The 13,097-nt window shown below is 36.9% G+C and overlaps 1 protein-coding gene across 4 annotated transcripts in view; it reads left to right on the top strand.

Moving 5' to 3' along the window:
• LOC105469996 (5'-3' exoribonuclease 1) overlaps nucleotides 1–13,097 on the top strand; it is a 135,049-nt gene that overhangs the window by 79,450 nt on the left and 42,502 nt on the right. For all 4 annotated transcript variants that reach the window (XM_011721680.3, XM_011721681.2, XM_011721682.3 and 1 more), the window contains exons 30-32: nucleotides 2,246–2,315; nucleotides 5,032–5,239; nucleotides 6,658–6,753. In XM_011721680.3, coding sequence (XP_011719982.2) covers nucleotides 2,246–2,315; nucleotides 5,032–5,239; nucleotides 6,658–6,753 — 374 coding nt within the window. The remainder of the gene's footprint in view (nucleotides 1–2,245; nucleotides 2,316–5,031; nucleotides 5,240–6,657; nucleotides 6,754–13,097) is intronic.

Below are 13,097 nucleotides of genomic sequence, written 5' to 3'. Positions count from 1 at the left end.
AGAGCGAGACTCTGTCTCAAAAAAAAACAAAAACAAAAACAAAAATTAGCCAGGAATGGTGACAGGTGCCTGTAATCCCAGCTACTCGGGAGGCTGAGGCAGGAGAATCTCTTGAACACAGAGAGTAGAGGTTGCAGTGAGCTGAGATCACACCACTGCACTCTAGCCTGGGCAACAGAGCAAGACTCTGTCTCAAAAAAAAAAAAAAAAAAGACAAGACAGAAAGAAAAAGAAAATTGCTGCTTTAGACTTCATCAAAATTTAAAAAAAAAAAAAAACAACTCTCAGTCTTCAAAAGACCGTATTACAGAAATGAAAAGGCACATATTAGCAAAACATAAATCCAACAAATGCTTTTATTTAGACTATATAAAAGTTTTTTACAGTTTAATAAATCAAACAACCCAGTTTTTAAAATGATCAAAATAGCTGAACAGATACTTTACCACAGAAGATACATGGATAGCAAATAAGCATATGAAAAAATGCTCAACATCATTCGTTGTTTGGGAAATACAGATTAAAACCAAATAAGATATTACCATGTACAGACTAGAAAGACTGAAATTTAAGAGAGTGGTTATACCAAGTGTTGACAACGATATAGGGCAACTAGAACTCTCCTATATTGCCAGTCGTAATGTAAAAGATAAAACCACTTTGGAAAGTAGTTTAGTGGGTTCTTTTTTTTCTCCCCCCATTGGTGGGCTATCATGATGAAGGTAAGTCCTTAAAAAGTTAAACATACATCATAGCATAGGTCCCAGCCATCCCATTCATAGGTGGGTATTTACCCAAGAGAAATGGGCTTAAATCCACATTAAACCTTGTTCATGAATCTTCATAGCGGCCTTATATGTAATAACTAAAGCCTAGAAATAATCTAAATTCCCATTGATAGGTGAATGGTTAAACAAATTCTTGGATACATATGCAGGGGAATACTTCTCAGCTATAAAAAAGAAACTACTGATACACACAACATAGGTGACTCTCAAAATAATTATGCTCAAAGAAGCCAGACGAATGAGGAATACACATTGTATTATTTCATTTACATAAAATTCTACAAATGTAAAGTAACCTATGGTGACAGCAGAGTTTTAGTTGTTGCCTGGTTTAGGAGGATTCAGATTACAAAAGGACATGGAAAGGTTTGGAAGTGATTATCCTATTTGTCATGGCTTCATGGTTAATTATGTATGTTAAAACTCATTAACTTGTATATTTCAGATATGTGCAGTGTATCATATGTCAGTTATACCTCAGTAAAGCTGTGTTGTTGTTGTTTGGTTGGTTGTTTGTTTGAGATGGAGTCTCGCTCTGTCGCCCAGGCTGGAGTGCAGTGACGCAATCTTGGCTCACTGCAAGCTCCACCTCGCGAGTTCATGCCATTCTCCTGCCTCAGCCTCCCAAGTAGCTGGGACAACAGGTGCCCGCCACCACACCTGGCTAACTTTTTTTTTTGTATTTTTAGTAGAGACATGGTTTCACCATGTTAGCCAGGATCTTCTTGATCTCCTGACCTCATGATCCACCCGCCTCAGCCTTCCAAAGTACTGGGATTACAGGCGTGAGCCACCGTGCCAGGCCCAGTAAGGCTGTTTTTTTAAAAAAAAAGTACATGCCTTAAGACCCAGCAGTTTTCACTTTTAACCTAGGGAACAATCACCTGCATAAAGGACACATTTGCATGTTCATTGTAGCATTGTTTATAATAGCAAAAGTTAGAAATCACCTAAATGTTTATCAGCAGGAGAATGAATAAATTATTGTTTACCCATAGATGGGATACTGTATATCCAGAAAACTGAATGCACACGTTTACCTGGGTGAATCTCACAAATATAATGTTGAAAGAAATAAAAATAAGTTGCAAAATAATATATTCTCTATGATACCATGTATATGTTTCAAAACTTGCAAAACAATACTATATATTATTCACAGATATATATGTATGTAGTAGAAGTATAAAGAAACATAAGGAATCATAACTGCCAAATTGAAGATAATGATTACCTAGTTGGGAATTGGGACAATATGATCCTCTAAGGCACTGGTATTCTGTTTCTTAGCTTATATAACATTCCTTCTATTAATATTATGCCATTCTTCATATCCTGAATATTTTATATCATATCCAGAATTTTTATAATAAATACTTCCAAACACTCCAAAAACTTATCTGTTGATTTTTCATCATATGATTTTTTATTGTCTCTTTCTCTCTGTGTTTTAACAGCTAATAGAGAAGCTGATGTACTGTTTGAAGTATTATTTGATGAAGAATTTCCTGGAGGGTTAACAATAAGGTTTGTATTTCCCAATGATAATTGCCCTTTGTGAATATGTTCATGTGGCCAGTGGCTTTATATTATTTTTTATTTGCTTACAATTTCAATGCATGGTATGTGTAAGACATACTTGCTACTAGAGATGTAACACTGAATAAGGCAGACATGCTTTCTACCCTCATAAAGCTTTCATTTTAGTGAGGGAGGTAATTAAGCAACTGATTACAATATTATTTAATTAAAACATGGCAAGTGCTAGGAAGAAGTGCAAGTTTTTATAAAGAGTGTGACCTGTCCTGCGAGTAACGGAAAGGCCTCCTTGAGGAAGTGGTATTTAAGATAGAACTTGAAGAATGAATAATAGCTACTGAGGGAAAAAAGGGGGGAATAATGACATGTGCACAGGAAGAGGGAATAGCATATATAAACAATGGTATTAGGGTTAAATAACTTGAGGAATAGAAATGTCCTTTGAAACTAGTGACATGTATGTCTTTGTCACCAATTTTAGTGGAGTTGTAGGTACGACAGATTGGCATGATTTGAGAAGTGAATGGCAAGTGTAGTAATGGAGACAGGAAATGGAGGCAACACTTGGAAAGTTTGACTATAAAGGAAAGGAGAAAGTTAACTGGAGGTTAGGAGGTTTAAAGGAAGAGAGTTAAATTTAACACAGATAAGATGAGTATTTTGGGAGAAAGTGCCAATAGAAAGTTTAAAGTTACAGGAACAAGGATCATGATAAAATGAGAGGCACCGTGGTGTACTCTCACACTTAAACATTGTATTACCTTGGGTAGGTTAATTAAATGTCTGACCCTCAATTTCCTCATCTATAATGAAGATATATACATACTTCCCTAGGTTATTGTAAGAATAAAACGAAATCCTTTCCAGTTTTCTACTTTCTAAAAATCAGCTGGAAAGCAACTGAATTTATCTAGTTTCTTTTTCTCCTCTATTTTGATGAATGAGTAATTAAAATTAAAAATTACCCTTTTTTAACCTCCTTGCATGAAATCACAGTCTTCGGCCGTTATACCAAGTAGTTACCTTCAGGATGCTATTATTGTTGTTTTGCAATTTAAATATGCTTGTTACTCAAAGACTTCTCCTGTCTGCACTCTTCACATACAGTGGCAGAATCCGGATCTCCTGTCTGATTTTATTGTTCATGAAAATGTTTGATAACCAATGCCTTTGATTCACTAACTTTTCAAAATATATTTTAAGTATATTTTTGTGGGTTTTTTTTCCTCAGTGTCTTTTTTCCCCGTCTCCTAGTAAGGGACAGTGAATTTATTGACTGATAGAGAGCTGGGTAAAAGATTACCTGCTTGCAGTATATTCATTTATGTAATGCAGAATCTTTAGTAAGTTTAGTTCTCATGAAAATAGATACTTCCTAGCAACCTTGAACTTACAAAGGTTTCTCATAGAACTCTACTTTTGCACTTTCTTTCAATATAAGAAAATTATACTCTCAAAGAGAAAAAAGTAGGTCATAGAGTTGAAAACTTAAGAGAAGGTTTGTTTAATATCTAACACGTTTATCAAGGCCATGAAAGATGGAAATCACAAATACTTGTCTCTTAAGCCTTTCCAGATACAGGCCCAGAACTTTAAGATGGGAAAATGAGGAAAAAAAGGGCCGGACTCCACATTTGACCAATAGACAAATGAAATCAAAGCTAACACTTACCCTGTTGCTTAGGAAGAGCCATACTGAGAATGGTTCCATGCTCCTGAGCTTTCATAACCTAGACTGCCCAAACCACAGTTTTCATTTTTTTGTTTTTGTTTGTTTTGTTTTGTTTTTTGAGACAGATTCTTGTTCTGTTGCCCAGTCTGGAGTACAGTGGCATGATCTTGACACACTGCAGCCTCCATCTCCCGGGTTCAAGCAATTCTGCCTCAGCCTTACGGGTAGCTGGGATTACAGGTGTGCACTACCATGCTTGGCTAATTTTTTTGTATTTTTAATAGAGACAGAGTTTCAACATGTTTGCCAGGCTGGTCTTGAACTTCTGACCTCAACTGATCCGCCCGCCTCGGCCTCCCAAGTGCTGTGCTGGGATTACAGGCGTGAACCACCATGCCCGGCTCCACAGTTTTTAAGAAGTTTGAGGCCAGGCGTGGTGGCTCACACCTGTAATCCCAACACTTTGGGAGGCCAGGGATGGAGGATCACTTGAGTCCAGGAGTTCAAAACCAGCCTGGGTGACATAGTGAGACCCTGGCTCTAAAAAAAAATACAAAAGCATGCCAGGCATGGTGCCTTGCACCTGTGGTCTCAGTTACTCAGGAGGCTGAGATAGGAAGACTGCTTGAGTCCAGGAGTTCGACACTGCAGTGAGCTAGGATGTAGCACCATTGCACTCCATCCTGAGTAACAGCGAGATCTCATCTCTCAACAACAACAAAATTCATAAATTTTCAGTTGTATTCAACAATTGAGATGCAAGCTTCTTAACAACAAATCGACACACACCCCTAAAACATAGTTGGGTTTTCTCTACTTAGTAAATACTAAATGTGCTCTTAGGAAACTTTGTAGAAATACATCATCTTATAAATTGAGCTATTTCTATGATTTGAGGTTCCTCTACTGAATTTAAAAAGTAATGTTTACTAATGCTGATGATGGATTGTCCACCAAAAATTATTTGACTTTTCTCCCTAACACATTTAGTATTGTTTTCCTTCTGACACTGATGTGACTTTTTACTTTTAGATGCTCGCCTGGTAGAGGTTATCGACTGCCAACAAGTGCCTTGGTGAACCTTTCTCATGGGAGTCGCTCTGAAACTGGAAATCAGAAGTTGACAGCTATTGTAAAACCACAACCAGCTGTGCATCACTATAGCTCAAATTCATCAGTTTCCTGTGGGCATTTGGGAGGCCTCAACCATTCCCCTCAATCACTTTTTGTTCCTACTCAAGTAAGACTCTCAGTCTTTAACTTCTTTTAACTTCTCCTCTACCCCTTTTACAAATCAGAAATCACGGCAGACTTTGTAAATGTAAACCTAATTTAACTTAGTTTCCCTTTTTTATTTAAAAAGTTTTGGTTCAGGTCAATTCCAAATTTAAGATACTAGGCTAGTAAAGAATGCTATTGCTAGCATTCTACCTCTGCTATAAAATAACAGTTGTATTAAAGGAAAAAAGTGTATTTAAATAAGGAACTTAAGAATGTCCATGTTTTCTCTTTATATGTTTACTTTTCAAGTTAACATTTAATTTTTTTCTTGTATAATCCAAATGTCCTGTGCTATCTGCTATAAATAACAAATTTGAAAGATAAAGGGCAAAGATTATATCACATTTATCAAAAGCAATTTTCAAGTTTCTACCGTACAATTTATGGACAATTTCCTTTATTTCTTCTTTCTAGGGACAAAAATTGAGTTATCTTGTTTGAGACACTATTTAATTCCATGGCCCCAAATCTCATGCTTATTAAGTAAATTTTTTAACCCAAATAGTACCTGTTTATTATAAACCAATTGGAAAACACAGAAGTAGATGATAACAAAGGAAACACAAGCAAACGGCCTCTCAAATCTCATAGGTAACCACTGTCAAAATTTGGTGCCTATTTTTCCAGAGTTTAAATCTTAATTGTTGATTTTTAAATTTATTAGATTATTTTGTGTAAGGTGAAGATTTTTAAAATAAAATTTTTAGGTGTTAATTTGAGTGAGAGAATGTATTTTACATTAGAAGACAAAAAAAAAAACCTATTGATGGGGATATTGATTCAGTATAATCTTTTATAGTGTTTGTTATGCTTTATTTTTCAACAAATAAAACCAAGACCAGTTGCATATAAAGAACACCAGTTTCACTCTCACAGAATACTTTTGTGATTACTATGCTGAGCTTTAGAGAAAAAAGGAACTAAGAGATTTCACATAATGAAAGTTAGTTTAGGGGTCGACATGGTAGCCCACATCTGTAACCCCAACACTCTGGGAGGCTAAAGCAGGAGGACTGCTTGAGGCAGGAGTTCAAGACCAGCCTGGGCAATACAGCAAAACATGGTAACCCATCCCTAGAAGAAAAAAAAAAAAATTAGTTGGGCATGGTGGTAACATGCTTGTAGTCCTAGCTCCACAGGAGGCTGAGGATTGAGCCCAGGAATTCGAGGTTACAGTCATCTGTGACCCCACCACAGCTTCCCAGCCTAGGTGACATAAGCAAGACCCCACATGAGTAAGACCCCGAGTCAAAAAAAAAACAAGTTAGTTTAATATCCCATCTACCACTGAATAACATTAATAAATAAATTGTTTGATTTTTAATATGCATTTTTATTTCTTCCTATTTTCTTAAGAAATTGTTTGTACTTTGCTAGGTATCTACTAAAGATGATGATGAATTCTGCAACATTTGGCAGTCCTTACAGGGATCTGGAAAGATGCAACACTTTCAGCCAGCTGTACAAGAGAAGGTTAGTATTCCTTGTTTTGATGGACAACTAATTTAAAGAAAATATTTTTTTATATTTTTCTTTTAAGACTACAATGATTATTTTTCTGTGAAATCTCATAATTTTGATCATGAATGTTCTTTTTTTTTTTTAAATAATTTCAACTTTATTATTTTAGGTTCAGGAGATACATGTACAGGTTTGTTACATGAATATACTGTGTGACACTGAAGTTTAGGGTACAAATGATCCTGTCACCCAGGCAGTGAGCATAGTACCCAATAGGTGGTTTTTCCGCCCTTCCCTCCTCCTCCCTGTCTCCCCCATCTAGTAACCCCCAGTGTCTGTTATTCCCATCTTTATGACCATGTGTATCCAATGCTTAGCTCCCACTTATAAGTGAGAACCATATAGTATTTGGTTTTCTGTTCCTGTGTTCATTCACTTAGCATAATGGCCTTCAGTTCTACCTATGTTGCTGCAAAGGACATTATTTCATTCTTTTTTATGACTGCATAGTATTCTATAGTGTATATTCCGTGGTGTGTATATACCACATTTTAAAAAATCTGGCTGGGCACTGTGGCTCACGCCTGTAATCCCAGCACCTTGAGAGGCTGAGATGGGTGGATCACTGGAGGTCAGGAGTTTGAGACCAGCCTGGCCAATATGGTGAAACCCCATCTCTACTGAAAATACAAAAATTAGCCAGCTACTCGTGATGGTGAGGCAAAGGAGTTGCTTGAACTTGGGAGGCCAGAGGTTGCAGTGAGCCGAGATCACCCCATTTCACTCCAGCCTGAGCAACAGAGTAACTAACACTTAGTCTCTAAATCAATCAATCAATGAATCAATCTTATCCACCATTGATAAGCACTTAGGTTGATTCCATGTCTTTGCTATTGTGAATAGCAAATGCAATTAATATATGTGGGTATGTGTCTTTTTGGAAGAATGGTTTATTTTCCCTGGGGTATGTACCCAACAGTGTGATTACTGGGTCGAATGGTAGTTCTGTTTTAAGTTCTTTGAGAAATCTCCAAACTGCTTTTTACAGTGGCTGAACTAATTTACATTCCCACCAAGAATTTATAAGCATTCCCTTTTTTCTACAACCTCACCAGCATCTGTTATTTTTTGACAGCCATTCTGACTGGTGTGAGATGGTATCATCTTGCAGTTTTGATTTGCATTTCTCTGATGATTAGTGATGTTGAACTTTTTTTTCATATTTTTCTTGGCCACTTATATGTCTTTTGCAAAGTGTCTATTCATGTCTTTTCCCCATTTTAAAAAAAAATAATTTTTTAATTAAAATATAAATTTTCTTAAGATTTTGCTAATCTTCTCTGTACCATTCCAATTTTAGTATATGTGCTGCTGAAGCAAGCATCTTGTGCCCATTTTTAAATGGCATTATTTGTTTTTTGCTTGTTGAATTAAGTTCCTTATAGATTCTTGATATTAGACCTTTGTCAGATGCACAGTATGCGAATATTTTCTCCCATTCTGTAGTTGTGTGTTTACTCTGTTGATAGTTTTTTTTTTGTGAGCAAAAACTCTAGTTTAATTAGGTCCCATTGTAAATTTTTGTTTTTGTTGTGATTGCTTTTGAGGACTTAGTCATGCATTCTTTCTCAAGGCTTACACTCCAAGTGGTATTTCCTGGATTTTCTTCTAGGATTCTTACAGTTTGAGGTCTTATGTTGTAAGTCTTTAATCCATCTTGAGTTGATTTTTGTATATGCTTAAAGGTAAGGGTCCAGTTTCATTCTTCTGCATATGGCTAGCCAACTATCCCAGCATCATGTATAGGGAGTCCTCACCCCATTGCTTGTTTTCGTTGACTTTGTCAAAAATCAGGGGGTTGTAAGTGTGCCATTTTATTTCTGTGTTCTCTATTCTGTTCCATTGGTCTGTGTGTCTGTTTTTGTACCAGTACCATGCTACTTTTGTTACATGGCAGATACATGGTAATATAAACTTACAGTATAACATGAAGTCAGGTAATGTGATGTCTCCAACATTGTTCTTTTTGCTTAAGATTGCCTTGGCTATTGGGCTGTTTTCTGGTTCCATGTGATTATGAATTTTCATAATTATTTTCAGACCTGTAAAAGTTTCTGGACCAATGAGTCGAGAGTATAGATAATTTTTGTTTTAAATCAGCTTTAGTTTTTTTTAGTTATTTACAAAGTCATAGTAACTATATTTTAAATTTAACAAAGGCCCTTATCGCATTTAACAACTATGTCACTTTATGCTGGTAGTTGGTTATCTTAAATATGAATGAACAAATAAGCATTCCTTGGTGGAGATTAAGAAGAGGAAAAAAGTGCTGCTAAAAGAGTAGAGACTCAGACAAAGAAAGGAAGAGGAAAGGAATAAATTCCTACTACATGTTTTGCTAGTTACCTATCTTCTCAGCTTAGATCAAAAAGGAATGTTCGGTGAGGCGTGGTAGCTCACGCCTGTAATCCCAGCACTTTGGGAGGCCAAGGCTGGAGGATTACTTGAGGTCAGGAGTTCAAAACCAGCCTGACCAACATGGTGAAACCCCATCTCTACTAAAAATACAAAAAATCAGTCAGGTGTGGTGGCACACGTGTAGTCCCAGCTACTCAGAAGGCTGAGGCAAGAGAATCACTTGAACCCAGGAGGTGGAAGTTGCAGTGAGTCGAGATTGTGCCACTGCACTCCAGCCTGGATGACAGAACAAGACTCCATCTCAGAAAAAAAAAAAAGGAATGTTGAAGTTTATAAACCAGTAGCCTGTACCTTCAGACCCTCATTTATTCTAGTATCCTGCAGTAATGGTGGCATTATCAGAGATAAAAGAGAAAATTACAAAGGAAATATAAATGGCAAAATAAATATAAATAGTAAAATAAACATAAAAAATTAGTGCATATGTCATAACTTAGTGTAAACAGTAAAGAAAAATATTAGGGTGACAAGATACATAGGTCTCCTCAGCCAATGTGCTATTATAAGCTTTCTTTAGGTTATCCATAAATTATTTTGTTTTAAACTATTTGAATCACAAAACCTAATTTCCTGATTCCGAGTCCGGTACTGTACTTACTGCACCACACTGCTTCAGGGTGTAAACTGGGTTCAAACCCAAGAGATATTTTGCCCAATTTTGCCTTGGGGTCAAAAAAGATGAAAGGGTGTTTAAGAAAGATTCATCAGTCAGCAGTATGTAAGAAGGACTATACGCGAAAAAGATAGGAAACGAGAATCGTAGTTAGAAAGTTAATTTAGGCCAAGAATGACAATCTAAAGTCCAGTTGCAGGAACTGAAAAGGAGTAGAATGATAGAATGATTTATAATATCATTGGAAAAATCATGTTAGAAAGCAAAAATTTTTGACTCTAAGCATTTTAGATTATATGCCTGAGGAATGGTGGTGTTAGAAATAAGGGTAAGAGAAGTGACTTTAGGTGAGGCCAAATCTGGGAATTTTCCTTTTTTTCTTTTTTTTACTTAAAAAAAAATTTTCTTCTTCTTTCATGCTGCCTTGTCTAAAATGGGACACCTTGAGGTTGAGGTGATGGTGGAGTATCCAGCTATAATATCTGTTCTAGAAAGTTGCAGATACTGGATTAAATCTTGACTGAGGTTCAAATCAGAGATATAGATTAGTAATACTTAGCAGAGAGGTAACAGTCAAAGTCATTAGTCAAGCAGTAAGGCAAAAAATGAAAAGAAAACTGTTGTTGAATTTGGAGGAACAGTCCTCAGTAAAAGATTGGAAGAGCAGGAGTTAATTAAAAAGTTGAACAAATAGATAAAGGCAAGAAGGTACTTAGAGTAGTGCTTCCTTTTAGAACAAAACTCCTTGAAAAAATTGTCTATACTGGTGCCTCTCTCTCCCTTTCCCTCTTAAACCCACTCTACTCAGTCTTTCATTCCCATCACTTTACTAAAACTGCCCTTTCAAGGTTCCCAAGGACCTTCGTGTACAAAACCATGTGATCAAGTCTGAGTTTCCATCTGAATTGAGCCATCAGCAGCATTGCATACAGTTGATCCCTCTGTTCTCCTTGTCATCCATTCTTCACTTGTCATTGGAATACCACCCTTCCCTGTTTTTCTTCCTGCCTCATTGGCTGTTGTTTCTCAGTCTTCTTTGTCAGTTTTACCTAATCTCTCGGGCTCTATCAAGATGGAATCCTCTAGGGCTAAATTATTGGATTTTTTTCTCTATCTATACCCGTTTCCTTAGATAGATAGATAGATGGATGGATGGATAGATAGATAGATTGATAGATAGATAGATAGATTGATAGATAATTATAGAGAGATAGATGATAGAGAAAAAAATAGATTTAGATAAGATAGATATAGATACACACACAAACATATATACCTACAAAAACACATACATCGTGACTCCCAAACTTCTCTCTCCAGCTTGGAAGTCCTTTATGATCTTTAGACTCAATCAACCCTTCATCACCACTCAAAAGTCCAACTCTGTGTCTCCACTTGGATACTTAATATACATCTCAAACCTACCATATCCAAAATTGAACTCTCGTTCTTCCCTCACAAACTTAGGTTACCTGATGTCATTCCCATCTCAGTTAATAGCCACTCCCTCCTTTCACTCAGACCTTGAGAGCCACATCCTTTACTCCTTTTTTTCTCTTTTACCCTCATATCCAATTCATTATCATCTGTAAATCTCTTCCAAATATGTCTAGAATTGGACCATTTCTCACAGGCTCCTACTACCCTACTCCAAATTCATACCAACTCTCACCTTGATGGTTGCAGTAGTCTAGTAATCTGTTTCCATCCTGGCTCCTCTACAGTCTGTTCTCAAGATAGCAGGCAGAGTGATGATATTAAAATATAAGTCAGAGATCATGTCCTTCTGCAGCTCAAAACCCTCCACTGATTCCCCATTTCAGTGAGTAAAAGCCATTGTTTTTATATAATGGCCTGGAATGTCCCATACAATATTGATGTGTCACCTCTCTAATCACATTTTCTATAACTCACCTTTTTTTTTTTTTTTTTTTGAGACGGAGTCTCGCTCTGTCGCCCAGGCTGGGGTGCAGTGGCCGGATCTCAGCTCACTGCAAGCTCCGCCTCCCGGGTTTATGCCATTCTCCTGCCTCAGCCTCCCGAGTAGCTGGGACTACAGGTGCCCGCCACCTCGCCCGGCTAGTTTTTTTTTTTTGTATTTTTTAGTAGAGATGGGGTTTCACCGTGTTAGCCAGGATGGTCTCAATCTCCTGACCTCGTGATCCACCCATCTCGGCCTCCCAAAGTGCTGGGATTACAGGCTTGAGCCACCGCGCCCGGCCTAACTCACCTTTTTGCTACAGCCATAATGGTCTTCTTCCTCTTCCTTGAGTATGCCAGGGATGATCCCCACAACAGGGCCTTTGAATGTGTCTGGAATACTCTATCTCCTCAAAGAGAGGCTTATTTCCCTAGGCTTCTGTGTCCTCATGTATACAATGAAGTTCACTTAGATGACCTCTAAGGTCTTTTCTAGCCACAAAATAGTATTGCTGTCGTACTCTAGAATATATACAGCTCCAGGGTTGGAATCCTGCCTCAACTCCTCAAACTAATGTCTAAGGCCTTCTATAATCTAACCCCACCTAATTATATGATGTATATCCAACCGTTTGGACATAATAGTCTGTTCTTGTCAGACTGGTCTCTTTACTTTCCCTTTCCCACAGATGATTCCCTTTTGGGGTTATGTGTTCTGTCTGTTCCTTCCACTTAGAATGCCCATTTTTTTCTCTCACTACAAATAACCCTCTAGGTCTCAGTCAAAATCTGCTATTTCCTTGAGAATCATTTGATGTTATATTTTTTCATTATCTCCTGCATGCAACCCGTCTTACTGGGTGCTATTTCATTGTTTATTTCAGCTGAACACTCTCATGTTTTATCTCTTAAATGTCCTAAGAATTATGAGAGCCAAAATATAACACATATACATTAATAAGCAGCCTAACCTGATGAGCAAATTCAAGAGAACTCACTGTAATAAAAAATATTCAAGCTTTGATTGGCAAAACATGGCAATGTGTACAAATACCTTTATATAGATACCAAACAGAACACCCTAAAGAACTATACCCAAGTATTTGCTTTCTGATTAAACATATGGCTTACCTTTTCTCTGAAGTAGTACTGTGAACATGGATTTTGGAGTTAGACCTCAAATGTCAGCTCTCCCGTTACATAGATCTGTGATAAATTGCTTTATCAGTTTGAGCCTCATTTATACTTGTCTATAAAATAAAATCAAAATAATAACAGCATTATTATGACAGTAGCATTACTATAATGATATTAAAATAATGGGTACACAGTTCATTTACCATAC

This window comes from Macaca nemestrina, chromosome 2, assembly GCF_043159975.1.
Source record: "Macaca nemestrina isolate mMacNem1 chromosome 2, mMacNem.hap1, whole genome shotgun sequence".
In the NCBI taxonomy this organism is placed as follows: domain Eukaryota; kingdom Metazoa; phylum Chordata; class Mammalia; order Primates; family Cercopithecidae; genus Macaca; species Macaca nemestrina.
This window is presented reverse-complemented; position numbering and strand designations above follow the sequence as displayed.